Source organism: Lepisosteus oculatus, chromosome 7 (genome assembly GCF_040954835.1).
Source record: "Lepisosteus oculatus isolate fLepOcu1 chromosome 7, fLepOcu1.hap2, whole genome shotgun sequence".
NCBI lineage: Eukaryota > Metazoa > Chordata > Actinopteri > Semionotiformes > Lepisosteidae > Lepisosteus > Lepisosteus oculatus.
Window position 1 is genome coordinate 1,743,027 of NC_090702.1, and position 16,768 is coordinate 1,759,794.

General features: G+C 54.0%; 1 protein-coding gene across 7 annotated transcripts in view; it reads right to left on the reverse strand.

Moving 5' to 3' along the window:
* Positions 1-16,768, reverse strand: part of slc6a16a (solute carrier family 6 member 16a) — a 30,985-nt gene that overhangs the window by 3,543 nt on the left and 10,674 nt on the right. For 4 of the 7 annotated variants that reach the window (XM_069191796.1, XM_069191794.1, XM_069191792.1 and 1 more), the window contains exons 2-8: positions 11,121-11,353; positions 10,499-10,656; positions 8,132-8,252; positions 7,142-7,317; positions 4,959-5,069; positions 4,042-4,283; positions 1,374-1,548 (exon numbers count right to left, since the gene is read on the reverse strand). In XM_069191796.1, the coding sequence (XP_069047897.1) occupies positions 1,374-1,548; positions 4,042-4,283; positions 4,959-5,069; positions 7,142-7,317; positions 8,132-8,252; positions 10,499-10,656; positions 11,121-11,346 (1,209 nt within the window). In that variant the 5' untranslated portion in view covers positions 11,347-11,353. Of the gene's footprint in view, positions 1-1,373; positions 1,549-4,041; positions 4,284-4,958; positions 5,070-7,141; positions 7,318-8,131; positions 8,253-10,498; positions 10,657-11,120; positions 11,369-16,768 lie in introns of all 7 variants that reach the window. The other 3 variants (XM_069191798.1, XM_069191797.1, XM_069191799.1) reach the window with 2 other exon arrangements.

Consider the following 16,768-nt stretch of genomic DNA (forward strand, 5'->3'; position numbering starts at 1 on the left):
CACAGAGAGAGGGAGAGGAGAGAGGGGGAGAGAGGATAAAGATGGGAGAGAGGAAGAGGAGAGGAAGGAGAGAGAGAGAGTGAACAGAGAAGGAGAGAAAGGAGAGATGAGAGAGAAGAGAGAGAGGGTAGGAAAGGAGAGAGATGGGAGAGAGGAAGGAGAGAAAGGAGAGAGGATGAGAGGACAGGGGGGAACAGGAGAAGACAGAGGACAGAGGGCGGAGGGGGTTGAGGAACAGAGGGAGAGAGGAGGAGGCAGGAGGAGGTGGGGTTAAGGCACGGTGTAACACATACACAGAGTAACACATAACACATACACAGAGAGAGGGAGAGGAGAGAGGGGGATAGAGGGAGAGGGAGAGAGGAGAGGAAGGAGAGAGAGAGAGTGAACAGAGAAGGAGAGAAAGGAGAGATGAGAGAGAAGAGGGAGGGATGGGAGTGAAAGGAGAGATGGGAGAGAGGAAGGAGAGAAAGGAGAGAGGATGAGAGGGCAGGGGGGAACAGGAGAAGACAGGACAGAGGGCGGAGGGAGTTGAGGAACAGAGGGAGAGAGGAGGAGGCAGGAGGAGGTGGGGTTAAGGCACGGTGTAACACATACACAGAGAGAGGGAGAGGAGAGAGAAGAGAGGGGGAGAGAGGATAAAGATGGGAGAGAGGAAGAGGAGAGGAAGGAGAGAAAGGAGAGATGAGAGAGAAGAGGGAGAGAGGATAGGAAAGGAGAGAGATGGGAGAGAGGAAGGAGAGAAAGGAGAGAGGATGAGAGGGCAGGGGGGAACAGGAGAAGACAGAGGACAGAGGGCGGAGGGGGTTGAGGAACAGAGGGAGAGAGGAGGAGGAGGCAGGAGGAGGTGGGGTTAAGGCACGGTGTAACACATACACAGAGTAACACAACACACACAGAGAGAGGAAGAGAGGATAAAGATGGGAGAAGAAGAGGAGAGGAAGGAGAGAGAGAGTGAACAGAGAAGGAGAGAAAGGAGAGATGAGAGAGAAGAGGGAGAGAGGGTAGGAAAGGAGAGAGATGGGAGAGAGGAAGGAGAGAAAGGAGAGAGGATGAGAGGGCAGGGGGGAACAGGAGAAGACAGAGGACAGAGGGCGGAGGGGGTTGAGGAATAGAGGGAGAGAGGAGGAGGCAGGAGGAGGTGGGGTTAAGGCACGGTGTAAGACATGCACAGGGTATTCACACACAGCACGAACGGCAAGCCACCTGCGCCTGAATCTCGACCCTCCGAGACGCCCCACTCTCCGCGCCAAACCCCGCTGGAGCGCGCAGTCGCTGCTCTACGATCCCTCATCGGTCATCGATAGCCACCGGGCGGGGGGGATACTCTGAAAGCCCCCCCCCCTGGCGCGCGGCAGGTTTTCAAAGCCCACCTTGTTCATCTCGTCCTCCAGCCTGCAGGCGTTCAGACCGCGGCTCGCGTTCAGGCCCCAGTCCTCGAACCAGGCGCCGTACTCCTCCATCGACACCGAGCCCGGGTCCGACAGGTTGAACGGGGGGGCCATCTGGGCTGGGAGAGGGCCGAGCTGGGCCAGGAGATTTACGTTCCTGGGGGGGGGGGGCACAGAGAGTGCGGTTTTAAAATCTGCACGTAGCAGGGAGATGGGTCTACAGTTTCCAAGCGAGATAAGGTGTGTGTGTGTGTGTGTGTGTGTGTGTGTGTGTGTGTGTGTGTGTGGAGGGAAGTCAACACTTAAATACAGAGAAATGATTCGCACTGGAGTGGGGGGGTGTGACTACAGGCAGAGGAGGAAGGTTCATACAGCTACAGAGCGAGCCAGTCCCATTCCGCCCTCTCTCTCAATTCAATTCAATTCAATTCAAGGTGCTTTATTAGCATGACCGATGGGTACAATCAGTGTTGCCAAAGCAAATAAAAATAATAAAATTAACATAGAACAAAACAAAAAATAGAAGTAAAATAAAATCTACAGACATGTTACAGACATTTACAACAAAGACATATTATAAAATATCGACATATACTGTAGGCGGCTGGAGCATTATTGGGAGACGGACTCACTGTTCCTCAGGCTGTGACAGGAGATCACATACTGGGCTGCCAGATTCCAGTTCCCTCCTCCCTCTCCCAGTAGGATTGGGACCTGTTGTGGTTTTGGCAGGTGTGGGAACTCTGGGATTAGATTTCTGAATTTCGGGAAGAATGTTTCTCTAATCCCAGAGTATCTGTCACAATGCAGTAGGAAGTGCACCTCTGTCTCTATTTCTCCCCGCTGGCAGTGGGAGCACAGCCTGTCCTCTCTGGACAGCCAGGTCTGCCTGTGTCCAGTGTGTGTGTCCAGGCTGTGGTCACTGAGCCTGTCCTCTCTGGGCAGCCAGGTCTGCCTGTGTCCAGTGTGTGTCCAGGCTGTGGTCACTGAGCATGTCCTCTCTGGGCAGCCAGGTCTGCCTGTGTCGCCCAGTTTCTATGGCCAGGTTGTGGTCACTGAGCCTGTACTTCGTCAGGGTCTGTTTCTGTTTGTTATTTTTTATTTTGGTCAAATAGAGAGAGAGAGAAACTGACACACAGATGGACTACACTGCAGGAAGACAGTGCAGCCGTACTGCAGAGACGGGGTAGAAACCACCTCCCCCACTCATAAATGCAAACGCAAAGCACGCGATAGCGATAACAGCCCCCTGACTCAACACCTGAGTGGGCAAACAAGAGGAGAATGACATACAGACACAGCACACACAGCCTGGTCACAGAGTGTCGACACAGGCAGACCTGACTTTCCGGAGAAAAACAAGCTCAGGCAGACAGACACACGGCTCTACCACAGCGACGAGCTCAGACAGACAGACAGACACACGGCTCTACCACACCGACGAGCTCAGACAGACAGAGACAGACAGAGACAGACAGAGACACGGCTCTACCACAGCGACGAGCTCAGACAGACAGACACACGGCTCTACCACAGCGACGAGCTCAGACAGACAGACAGACAGACAGACAGACAGACAGACAGACAGACAGACAGACAGACAGACAGACAGACAGACAGACGGCTCTACCACACCGACGAGCTCAGACAGACAGACAGACAGACAGACAGACGGCTCTACCACACCGACGAGCTCAGACAGACAGACAGACAGACAGACGGCTCTACCACACCGACGAGCTCAGACAGACAGACAGACAGACAGACAGACGGCTCTACCACACCGACGAGCTCAGACAGACAGACAGACGGCTCTACCACACCGACGAGCTCAGACAGACAGACAGACACACGGCTCTACCACACCGACGAGCTCAGACAGAGACAGACAGAGACAGACAGAGACAGACAGAGACAGACAGAGACACGGCTCTACCACAGCGACGAGCTCAGACAGACAGACACACGGCTCTACCACAGCGACGAGCACAGACAGACAGACAGACAGACAGACAGACAGACAGACAGACAGACAGACAGACGGCTCTACCACACCGACGAGCTCAGACAGACAGACAGACACACGGCTCTACCACACCGACGAGCTCAGACAGACAGACAGACACACGGCTCTACCACACCGACGAGCTCAGACAGACAGACAGACAGACAGACAGACAGACAGACAGACAGACAGACAGACAGACAGCTCTACCACACCGACGAGCACAGACAGACAGACAGACAGACAGACAGACAGACGGCTCTACCACACCGACGAGCACAGACAGACAGACAGACAGACAGACAGACAGACAGACAGACAGACAGACAGACAGACAGACGGCTCTACCACACCGACGAGCTCAGACAGACAGACAGACAGACGGCTCTACCACACCGACGAGCTCAGACAGACAGACAGACACACGGCTCTACCACACCGACGAGCTCAGACAGACAGACAGACACACGGCTCTACCACACCGACGAGCTCAGACAGAGACAGACAGAGACAGACAGAGACAGACAGAGACAGACAGAGACACGGCTCTACCACAGCGACGAGCTCAGACAGACAGACACACGGCTCTACCACAGCGACGAGCTCAGACAGACAGACGGACACACGGATGAGCCCTGGACAGACCTCACGACGCAGCCCTTGGCGATGTCCCTGGCCCGGAAGCCCAGCACGGCGAACACCACCAGTGAGGCCAGCAGGGAGGTGAGGAAGTTGATGGTGGACACCAGCAGCGCGTCCCGGTGGCAGTTGTTGTGTCGGGGGTTGTAGGAGGAGTAGGCGATGACCGAGCCGAAGCCCAGCCCCAGGGCGAAGAAGACCTGCGTGGCAGCCTGTCTCCACACCTGAACGTCACCCCAGATGTGCAGCTGTAGGGCAGGGAGAGAGAGACAGACAGGGTTATAGAGAGAGAGACAGATTTTTATAGGGAGAGAGAGAGACAGGGCTATAGAGAGAGAGACAGTGGCAGCCTGTCTCCACACCTGAACGTCACCCCAGATGTGCAGCTGTAGGGGGAGGGAGAGAGAGAGAGACAGACAGGGTTATAGAGAGAGAGAGAGAGAGACAGGTTTGTATAGGGAGAGAGAAGGAGACAGGGTTATAAAGAGAGAGAGAGGTTTGTATAGGGAGAGAGAAGGAGGCAGGGTTATAGAGAGAGAGAGAAGGAGGCAGGGTTATAGAGAGAGAGAGATTTGTATAGGGAGAGAGAGAGACAGGACAGGTTTGTGGAGCGAGAGAAAGAGACAAGTTTGTAGAGGAAGGGAGAGAGGTGGGGAGGGACAGCTTTGCAGGGAGAGAGACAGGGAGAGGGAAGGAGAGAGAGACGGAGACAGGGTTATATATAGAGAGAGAGACAGGGAGAGGGAAGGAGAGAGAGAGGGTTATAGAGAGAGAGAGGGAGACAGGTTAGCAGAGCTATAGGGGTAGAAAGAGAGACAGCAGGTACGAATGCCATCGCACAGCAGTGGCTGTGACCAATCACAGCGCCCCCTGGCCCACCTCCCCCGCCCGGCCCTGCGCCCCGGACCCCAGCGGCGCCGTACCCGGGGCCAGAGCATGTAGAGGACCCCCTCGAACGCCCCCTCCAGCATCAGCCCACGGATCAGGAAACACAGCAGCACGACGTAGGGAAAGAGGGAGGAGAAGTACATCACCTGGGAGAGGGGGGGGTGGGGAGACAGGAGAGGGGTGTGGGATTGTGGCGTGAACCCACACTCGCACAAAAACCTAGCATCGTCATCATCGTCATCATCATCCAGGTGGGGCTGCACACTGGTGGGGGTAGTGGGATTCCCCCTGACCTGGGAAGAGCTCTGAGTGGAGGGTCCAGACAGGGGCTGTGGAGGTAAACGGGCGCCGTCCTTCGGAGGAGACGTCAAACCGTGGTCCTGACTCTCTGTGGTCATTAACAATCCCGGGGTGTCTCTCGACAAGAGTAGGGGTGTTACCCCAGTGTCCTGGCCCAATTCCCCCCCTGGCCTTTACCCCTCATGGCCTCCTAATAACCCCCCTCTCTGAACTGGCTCCATCCCTCTGCTCTCCTCCCCACTGAGAGCTGGTGTGTGTGAGAGGACTGGAGCATCATCCAGGTGGGACTGCACACTGGTGGCGGTAGTGGGGTTCCCTGGTTGTCAATATGGGGGTCAGCTCGTGAAAGTCGCAGGCTGGGATCGTGTGGTGCTGTCCCAGGCTGCTCCTCTGTGACGCACGCTGGGTACCTGGCTACAGATACTGATTTGTAGGATTCTATCCTGTTCTTTTCATAGAGCTTGCACAAGCCTGTGTCTGATCTCCTGTCTCTGAGCCCCGGACAAGCCTGTGTCCGATCTCTGGTCTCTGAGCCCTGGACAAGCCTGTGTCTGATCTCTGGTCTCTGAGCCCCGGACAAGCCTGTGTCTGATCTCTGGTCTCTGAGCCCTGCACAAGCCTGTGTCTGATCTCTGGTCTCTGAGCCCCGGACAAGCCTGTGTCTGATCTCTGGTCTCTGAGCCCCGGACAAGCCTGTGTCTGATCTCTGGTCTCTGAGCCCCGGACAAGCCTGTGTCTGATCTCTGGTCTCTGAGCCCTGGACAAGCCTGTGTCTGATCGCTGGTCTCTGAGCCCTGGACAAGCCTGTGTCTGATCTCTGGTCTCTGAGCCCTGGACAAGCCTGTGTCTGATCTCTGGTCTCTGAGCCCTGGACAAGCCTGTGTCTGATCTCTGGTCTCTGAGCCCCGGACAAGCCTGTGTCTGATCTCTGGTCTCTGAGCCCCGGACAAGCCTGTGTCTGATATCTGGTCTCTGAGCCCTACACAAGCCTGTGTCTGATCTCTGGTCTCTGAGCCCTGGACAAGCCTGTGTCTGATCTCTGGTCTCTGAGTCCTGGACAAGCCTGTGTCTGATCTCTGGTCTCTGAGTCCTGGACAAGCCTGTGTCTGATCTCTGGTCTCTGAGTCCTGGACAAGCCTGTGTCTGATCTCTGGTCTCTGAGTCCTGGACAAGCCTGTGTCTGATCTCTGGTCTCTGAGTCCCGGACAAGCCTGTGTCTGATCTCTGGTCTCTGAGCCCCGGACAAGCCTGTGTCTGATCTCTGGTCTCTGAGCCCCGGACAAGCCTGTGTCTGATCTCTGGTCTCTGAGCCCCGGACAAGCCTGTGTCTGATCTCTGGTCTCTGAGCCCCGGACAAGCCTGTGTCTGATCTCTGGTCTCTGAGCCCCGGACAAGCCTGTGTCTGATCTCTGGTCTCTGAGCCCCGGACAAGCCTGTGTCTGATCTCTGGTCTCTGAGCCCTGGACAAGCCTGTGTCTGATCTCTGGTCTCCGAGCCCTGGACAAGCCTGTGTCTGATCTCTGGTCTCCGAGCCCTGGACAAGCCTGTGTCTGATCTCTGGTCTCTGAGTCCTGGACAAGCCTGTGTCTGATCTCTGGTCTCTGAGCCCCGGACAAGCCTGTGTCTGATCTCTGGTCTCTGAGCCCTACACAAGCCTGTGTCTGATCTCTGGTCTCTGAGCCCTGCACAAGCCTGTGTCTGATCTCCGGTCTCTGAGCCCTGGACACAACAATGCATGGCGATCAATCCGTGAACGATCAAAAAAACGACCAAACACATTCGATCAATATCAGACAATCTGCGTACTCTGTTCTCCAAAGGGTGCGCAGAAACAGAGTGACAAGCACGTGGGTGTGTCTGCAGCAGAGAACACAGACTCGAGACGACGGCCAGGGTCCGTCTCGGCCCCCATCGGTACCTTGCCCGATGACTTGATGCCTTTGATCATGGCCAGGCACACGATGGCCCAGGCAGCCAGCAGGCAGCCAGTCATGATGGGGTTGAAGCTGCCAGTCTCTTCGATGGAGTCGGTGATATCAAGAGCACGTCGGTACCAGAAATAGGTAGTGGGGGAACTGAGGCTACACTCCTTCACTAGGAGAGAGAGAGAGGGGGGTTCATACAGACACACTGACTGGACACTCCAGTACATTAACACTGCACTGAGAGAGAGAGGGGTTAATACAGACACACTGACTGGACACTCCAGTACATTAACACTGCACTGAGAGAGAGAGGGGTTCATACACACACACTGACTGGACACTCCAGTACATTAACACTGCCCTGAGAGAGAGAGGGGTTCATACAGACACACTGACTGGACACTCCAGTACATTAACACTGCACTGAGAGAGAGAGGGGTTAATACAGACACACTGACTGGACACTCCAGTACATTAACACTGCACTGAGAGAGAGAGGGGTTAATACAGACACACTGACTGGACACTCCAGTACATTAACACTGCACTGAGAGAGAGAGGGGTTCATACACACACACTGACTGGACACTCCAGTACATTAACACTGCACTGAGAGAGAGAGAGGGGTTCATACAGACACACTGACTGGACACTCCAGTACATTCACACTGCACTGAGATAGAGAGGGGTTCATACAGACACACTGACTGGACACTCCAGTACATTAACACTGCACTGAGAGAGAGAGAGGGGTTCATACAGACACACTGACTGGACACTCCAGTACATTAACACTGCACTGAGAGAGAGAGAGGGGTTCATACAGACACACTGACTGGACACTCCAGTACATTAACACTGCACTGAGAGAGAGAGGGGTTCATACAGACACACTGACTGGACACTACTGTACATTAACACTGTATTGACACACTAGAGACACAGCAGGCAGTACCAGTGTATCAGACAGTAAAGAACATTACCAGTGTGATTCCCTTGAACAGGGCAATTCTCCCAGGGTAGAGGGGACTGGAACGAGCTTCCCAGATAGAAGAGACTCCAGCCAATAATCACATTGTAGTATAGAGCAACAAAGAAACACACCTGAGACAGAGACAGAGAGAGGTTAATACAGACACACTGACTGGACACTCCAGTACATTAACACTGCACTGAGAGAGAGAGAGGGGTTAATACAGACACTCTGACTGGACACTCCAGTACATGAACACTGCACTGAGAGAGAGAGGGGTTCATACAGACACACTGACTGGACACTCCAGTACATTAACACTGCACTGAGAGAGAGGGGTTCATACAGACACACTGACTGGACACTCCAGTACATTAACACTGCACTGAGAGAGAGAGGGGTTCATACAGACACACTGACTGGACACTCCAGTACATTAACACTGCACTGAGAGAGAGAGGGGTTCATACAGACACACTGACTGGACACTCCAGTACATTAACACTGCACTGAGAGAGAGGGGTTCATACACACACACTGACTGGACACTCCAGGACATTAACACTCCAAGAACACACAAGCCCGTGTCTCTCAGTAACAGGGCCAGTGTGTGTGTTTGTCTCAGTAATGACCCCAGTATCTCTCTCAGCCCTGTCCGGTCTCTGCCAGACTGTAGTTCACATGGTAAATTCTCCAACGCTGCGGAGGGGGGGTCACATTGCTGTAGACAATGGGGCCTGGGAGCAGCCAATGGGAGCGCGGGGAGGCTGGGGCGTGTCGGCGGGGGCAGGCCGTGATTGGCCGGCCGCGGGAGGGCGTGTGCGGGCGGAGACGCCGCCGAGGTGGGAGGAAGGAGCCGCACAGGACACAAGGTGCCGACTGTGTGAGCAGGATAAACACCCTCCCTCTCACCGGGTCAACGCACGAGCTGTGAGGGGGGCAGAGTCTTGGGACTGGATTCCAGAGGGAATGGAGGAGTCACTGAGACTCAGTCTGCGTGTTCATATGGGTGTCCCTCTGTATGTCTGTCCCTCTGTATGCCTGTCCCTCTGTATGCCTGTCTATGTGTCTGTCCCTCTGTCTGTCTGTCTGTGTGTGTGTCCGTCCCTCTGTATGCCTGTCTGTGTGTCCGTCCCTCTGTATGCCTGTCTGTGTGTCCGTCCCTCTGTATGCCTGTCTGTGTGTCCGTCCCTCTGTATGCCTGTCTGTGTGTCCGTCCGTCTGTCTGTCCCTCTGTGTGTCCGTCTGTCTGTCTGTCCCTCTGTCTGTCCCTCTGTCTGTCCCTCTGTCTGTCCCTCTGTATGCCTGTCTGTGTGTCCCTCTGTATGCCTGTCTGTGTGTCCCTCTGTCTGTCTGTCCCTCTGTGTGTCTGTCTGTCTGTCCCTCTGTGTGTCTGTCTGTCTGTCCCTCTGTGTGTCTGTCTGTCTGTCCCTCTGTGTGTCTGTCTGTCCCTCTGTGTGTCCCTCTGTGTGTCTGTGTGGTGTGCCCGTCAGTGCGTGTCTCCGCCTCAGCGTGCGTGTCAGTGTGTACCTGCCTGTGCGAAAAAGTCAACATGGGTGTGTCAGTGTGTAGTCTGTGAGCCTGAGATCATAATCAAACTGAATTCCCGCTGACACTGACAGAGCAGTCTGAAACACTCTGGACTCGACTGTAGTGGACTGACTTTACTGGGAACTGGATTAGATATTCACTGGGATTCTAATCTGCCATTGACAGAGCAGTCTGAGACTCTCCAGGCTGGACTGGACTGGGAGCTGGATTAGTTATGAACTGGGATTATAATCAGACTCCACTGACACTGACAGAGCAGTCTGAGGCTCTCCAGGCTGGACTGGACTGACTGGACTGGGAGCTGGAATAGTTCTTCACTGGGATTATAATCAGACTCCACTGACACTGACAGAGCAGTCTGAGACTCTCCAGGCTGGACTGGACTGACTGGACTGGGAGCTGGATTAGTTATGAACTGGGATTATAATCAGACTCCAGTGACACTGACAGAGCAGTCTGAGACTCTCCAGGCTGGACTGGACTGACTGGACTGGGAGCTGGATTAGTTATGAACTGGGATTATAATCAGACTCCACTGACACTGACAGAGCAGTCTGAGGCTCTCCAGGCTGGACTGGACTGACTGGACTGGGAGCTGGAGTAGTTCTTCACTGGGATTATAATCAGACTCCACTGACACTGACAGAGCAGTCTGAGGCTCTCCAGGCTGGACTGGGCTGGGATGAAGGACATGAGGAGGAGAGTGACCAACGCCCAGCTCTCTGACTCCGCGTCGGACCAGCACCGACCCGGGACGAGACAGGGAGAGACCGGGAGCCGACGGCAGCGAGGAGGAGACGCAGTGAGACGGGAGGAGCTGTCTCACCACGCAGCTGGCGTAGCCGATTCCGGCCAGGCGGGGGGAGATGTGGGCCCAGACCCCGATGCTGCCCTGGCGGATACTCTGACCGGCCGCCAACTCCAGGAAGAACAGGGGGACACCAACCACAACCAGGAGCACTACATAGAGGAGCAGGAACGCACCTGAGAGAGAGACAGAGGGAGGGGTTCATACAGACACTCCAGTACACTGAGAGAGAGAGAGGGGTTCATACAGACACACTGACTGGACACTCCAGTACATTAACACTGCACTGAGAGAGAGGGGTTAATACAGACACACTGACTGGACACTCCAGTACATTAACACTGCACTGAGAGAGAGAGGGGTTCATACAGACACACTGACTGGACACTCCAGTACATTAACACTGCACTGAGAGAGAGAGAGGGGTTCATACAGACACACTGACTGGACACTCCAGTACATTAACACTGCACTGAGAGAGAGAGGGGTTCATACAGACACACTGACTGGACACTCCAGTACATGAACACTGCACTGAGAGAGAGAGGGGTTCATACAGACACACTGACTGGACACTCCAGTACATGAACACTGCACTGAGAGAGAGAGGGGTTCATACAGCCCCAGACAGGTGTCTCACCTCCTCCGTTCTGGTGACACAGGTAGGGGAATCTCCAGACGTTGCCCAGGCCGACACTGAAGCCCACCTGGGCCAGGAGGTACTGCAGCTTACTGCCCCAGGTGGGGCGGGAGGGGTCCGCAGACCCCCCCTCGGTGACCCCCCCGTCCTCCCCCAGCAGCTGTGTCTGTGACTGTCCCTCCCTGACAGCGTCCTCGTCATCTCCTGGCAAGGGCGCCTTCTCCATCCCACTGCTAACGAAGGGCACACTGTTAATGACACCGGTAATTAACGAACAGGTACAGTGAACAGACACTCTCCATCCCACTGCTAACGAAGGGCACACCGTTAATGACACCGGTAATTAACGAACAGGTACAGTGAACAGACACTCTCCATCCCACTGCTAACGAAGGGCACACCGTTAATGACACCGGTAATTAACGAACAGGTACAGTGAACAGACACTCTCCATCCCACTGCTAACGAAGGGCACACCGTTAATGACACCGGTAATTAACGAACAGGTACAGTGAACAGACACTCTCCACCCCCCTGCTAACGAAGGGCACACCGTTAATGACACCGGTAATTAACGAACAGGTACAGTGAACAGACACTCTCCACCCCCCTGCTAACGAAGGGCACACCGTTAATGACACCGGTAATTAACGAACAGGTACAGTGAACAGACACTCTCTATCCCCCTGCTAACGAAGGGCACACCGTTAATGACACCGGTAATTAACGAACAGGTACAGTGAACAGACACTCTCTATCCCACTGCTAACGAAGGGCACACCGTTAATGACACCGGTAATTAACGAACAGGTACAGTGAACAGACACTCTCTATCCCACTGCTAACGAAGGGCACACCGTTAATGACACCGGTAATTAACGAACAGGTACAGTGAACAGACACTCTCCACCCCCCTGCTAACGAAGGGCACACCGTTAATGACACCGGTAATTAACGAACAGGTACAGTGAACAGACACTCTCCACCCCCCTGCTAACGAAGGGCACACCGTTAATGACACCGGTAATTAACGAACAGGTACAGTGAACAGACACTCTCTATCCCACTGCTAACGAAGGGCACACCGTTAATGACACCGGTAATTAACGAACAGGTACAGTGAACAGACACTCTCTATCCCCCTGCTAACGAAGGGCACACCGTTAATGACACCGGTAATTAACGAACAGGTACAGTGAACAGACACTCTCTATCCCACTGCTAACGAAGGGCACACCGTTAATGACACCGGTAATTAACGAACAGGTACAGTGAACAGACACTCTCTATCCCACTGCTAACGAAGGGCACACCGTTAATGACACCGGTAATTAACGAACAGGTACAGTGAACAGACAGACACTCTCCACCCCCCTGCTAACGAAGGGCACACCGTTAATGACACTGGTAATTAACGAACAGGTACAGTGAACAGACACTCTCTATCCCTCTGCTAACGAAGGGCACACCGTTAATGACACCGGTAATTAATGAACAGGTACAGTGAACAGACACTCTCTATCCCACTGCTAACGAAGGGCACACCGTTAATGACACCGGTAATTAACCAACAGGTACAGTAAACAGACACTCTCTATCCCACTGCTAACGAAGGGCACACCCTTAATGACACCGGTAATTAACGAACAGGTACAGTGAACAGACACTCTCTATCCCACTGCTAACGAAGGGCACACCGTTAATGACACCGGTAATTAACGAACAGGTACAGTGAACAGACACTCTCCACCCCCCTGCTAACGAAGGGCACATCGTTAATGACACCGGTAATTAACGAACAGGTACAGTGAACAGACACTCTCTATCCCCCTGCTAACGAAGGGCACACCGTTAATGACACCGGTAATTAACGAACAGGTACAGTGAACAGACACTCTCTATCCCACTGCTAACGAAGGGCACACCGTTAATGACACCGGTAATTAACGAACAGGTACAGTGAACAGACACTCTCTATCCCACTGCTAACGAAGGGCACACCGTTAATGACACCGGTAATTAACGAACAGGTACAGTGAACAGACACTCTCTATCCCACTGCTAACGAAGGGCACACCGTTAATGACACCGGTAATTAACGAACAGGTACAGTGAACAGACACTCTCTATCCCACTGCTAACGAAGGGCACACCGTTAATGACACCGGTAATTAACGAACAGGTACAGTGAACAGACACTCTCTATCCCACTGCTAACGAAGGGCACACCGTTAATGACACCGGTAATTAACGAACAGGTACAGTGAACAGACACTCTATCCCACTGCTAACGAAGGGCACACCGTTAATGACACCGGTAATTAACGAACAGGTACAGTGAACAGACACTCTCCACCCCCCTGCTAACGAAGGGCACACCGTTAATGACACCGGTAATTAACGAACAGGTACAGTGAACAGACACTCTCTATCCCACTGCTAACGAAGGGCACACCGTTAATGACACCGGTAATTAACGAACAGGTACAGTGAACAGACACTCTCTATCCCACTGCTAACGAAGGGCACACCGTTAATGACACCGGTAATTAACGAACAGGTACAGTGAACAGACACTCTCTATCCCACTGCTAACGAAGGGCACACCGTTAATGACACCGGTAATTAACGAACAGGTACAGTGAACAGACACTCTATCCCACTGTTAACGAAGGGCACACCGTTAATGACACCGGTAATTAACGAACAGGTACAGTGAACAGACACTCTCTATCCCACTGCTAACGAAGGGCACACCGTTAATGACACCGGTAATTAACGAACAGGTACAGTGAACAGACACTCTCTATCCCACTGCTAACGAAGGGCACACCGTTAATGACACCGGTAATTAACCAACAGGTACAGTGAACAGACACTCTCCACCCCCCTGCTAACGAAGGGCACACCGTTAATGACACCGGTAATTAACGAACAGGTACAGTGAACAGACACTCTCTATCCCACTGCTAACGAAGGGCACACCGTTAATGACACCGGTAATTAACCAACAGGTACAGTGAACAGACACTCTCCACCCCCCTGCTAACGAAGGGCACACCGTATATATTCTCCATCTCGGCAGCACAGTGGTGTAGGGGTCGGGATTACTGCCTTGCAGTGCTGGGGCTCTGGGTTCTATTCCTAGGGGAGCTGTCTGTGTGGAGTCTGCATGTTCTCCCTAGGTTCATGTGGGTTTCCTCCCACAGTCCAGAGACAAGCTGGGAGGTTCATTGGTTTCTGGGAGAATTGGCTCTGGTGTGAGTGTGTGTGTCCTGTGATGGACTGGCCCTGGTGTGTGTGTGTGTGTGTGTGTGTCCTGTGATGGACTGGCCCTGGTGTGTGTGTCCTGTGATGGACTGGCCCTGGTGTGTGTGTGTGTGTGTGTGTGTGTGTGTGTGTCCTGTGATGGACTGGCCCTGGTGTGAGTGTGTGTGTGAGTGTGTGTGTCCTGTGATGGACTGGCCCTGGTGTGTGTGTGTGTGTGTGTGTCCTGTGATGGACTGGCCCTGGTGTGAGTGTGCGTGTGTGTCCTGTGATGGACTGGCCCTGGTGTGAGTGTGTGTGTCCTGTGATGGACTGGTGTCCTGTCCAGGGTGTACCCTGCCTTGTGCCCATTGCTTGCTGGGATAGACTCCAGCTCTCCTGCGACCCTGTACTGGATGAAGTGGTCAGAAAATGGAGGGACAGATATTCTCCATGCAGGTACTAACAGAATATCAATTATTAATACAAATAACCAATCATTTCCATCTGGCCGAGTTATTAGGAATGACTGTGAATATAAACAGGAAACGATGGAGTACAAACGTTGTGTTTCCAGTTTTGCTGTTCTGTGGTTTCAGGGTGCTGAGGGCACCCTCCCACAGGTCTTCAGTGCACGTCCCAGTTCCAGTAAACCAGTCCAGAGCCTGTGACTGCACCTGCCTGTGCTGCACAATGAACTCATTCTGGAGCTCGTGTGTGTGCTGGCAAATCACTGCCTTGACCAGCCCCTGGCAGACTGACAGACTGCGGCTCCGACAGACTGGGTTCACCACAGAGACGAGCAGAATGGAGGGACAGCTCTCTCCCTCCCTGACACCCCCTCTCCTCTCTCTCTCCCTCCCTGACACCCCCTCTCCTCTCTCTCTCCCTCCCTGACACCCCCTCTCCTCTCTCTCTCTCTCTCCCTGACACCCCCTCTCCTCTCTCTCTCTCTCTCCCTGACACCCCCTCTCCTCTCTCTCTCCCTCCCTGACACCCCCTCTCCTCTCTCTCTCCCTCCCTGACACCCCCTCTCCTCTCTCTCCCTGACACCCCCTCTCCTCTCTCTCTCTCCCTGACACCCCTCTCTCCCTCCCTGACACCCCTCTCTCCCTCCCTGACACCCCCTCTCTCCCTCCCTGACACCCCCTCTCTCCTCTCTCTCCCTCCCTGACACCCCCTCTCTCCTCTCTCTCTCCCTGACAGCCCCTCTCTCCTCTCAATTCAATTCAATTCAAGGTGCTTTATTAGCATGACCGATGGGTACAATCAGTGTTGCCAAAGCAAATAAAAATAATAAAATTAACATAGAATGTTAACCCCCTCTCTCCTCTCTCTCTCTCCCTCCCTGACACCCCCCTCTCACTCACTCCCTGACACCCCCCTCTCACTCTCTCACTCCCTGACACCCCTCTCTCCTCTCTCTCTCCCTCCCTGACACCCCCTCTCCTCTCTCTCTCCCTCCCTGACACCCCCCTCTCCTCTCTCCCTCCCTCCCTGACACCCCCCTCTCCCCTCTCCCTCCCTCCCTGACACCCCTCTATCCTCTCTCTCTCCCTCCCTGATACCCCTCTCCTCTCTCTCTCCCTGACAGCCCCTCTCCTCTCTCTCCCTCCCTGATACCCCCTCTCTCCCTCCCTGACACCACTCTCTCCTCTCTCTCTCCCTCCCTGACACCCCCCTCTCCCCTCTCTCCCAGTCCCAGACAGTAGCTCCTTGTTGACCTCTAACGAGCTCCAGCGCTCTAACGAGATAATAGATTAGATTGTTGCGGTACACCTGACACCGTGAGAAGAGAACAGCGCTCAATTAGTGACTGTTAACGAGGGGCTGGGAACCGAGCTGTGTGCCATGGGAACAGACCGGAGGAACTTCAGCCAGAACAGCAGAGGAGACAGACAAGGAGGACAGCCAGGGTAAAACACAGGACAGCCCAGGGTAAAACAGGGTAAAACACAGGACAGCCCAGGGAGATCAGGGTAAAACACAGGACAGCCCAGGGTAAAACAGGGTAAAACACAGGACAGCCCAGGGTAAAACACAGGACAGCCCAGGGAGATCAGGGTAAAACACAGGACAGTCCAGGGAGATCAGGGTAAAACACAGGGCAGCCCAGGGAGATCAGGGTAAAACACAGGGCAGCCCAGGGTAAAACACGGTAAAACACAGGGCAGCCCAGGGAGATCAGGGTAAAACACAGGACAGCCCAGGGTAAAACACAGGACAGCCCAGGGAGATCAGGGTAAAACACAGGACAGCCCAGGGAGATCAGGGTAAAACACAGGGCAGCCCAGGGTAAAACACAGGGCAGCCCAGGGTAAAACACAGGGCAGCCCAGGGTAAAACACGGTAAAACACAGGACAGCCCAGGGAGATCAGGGTAAAACACAGGGCAGCCCAGG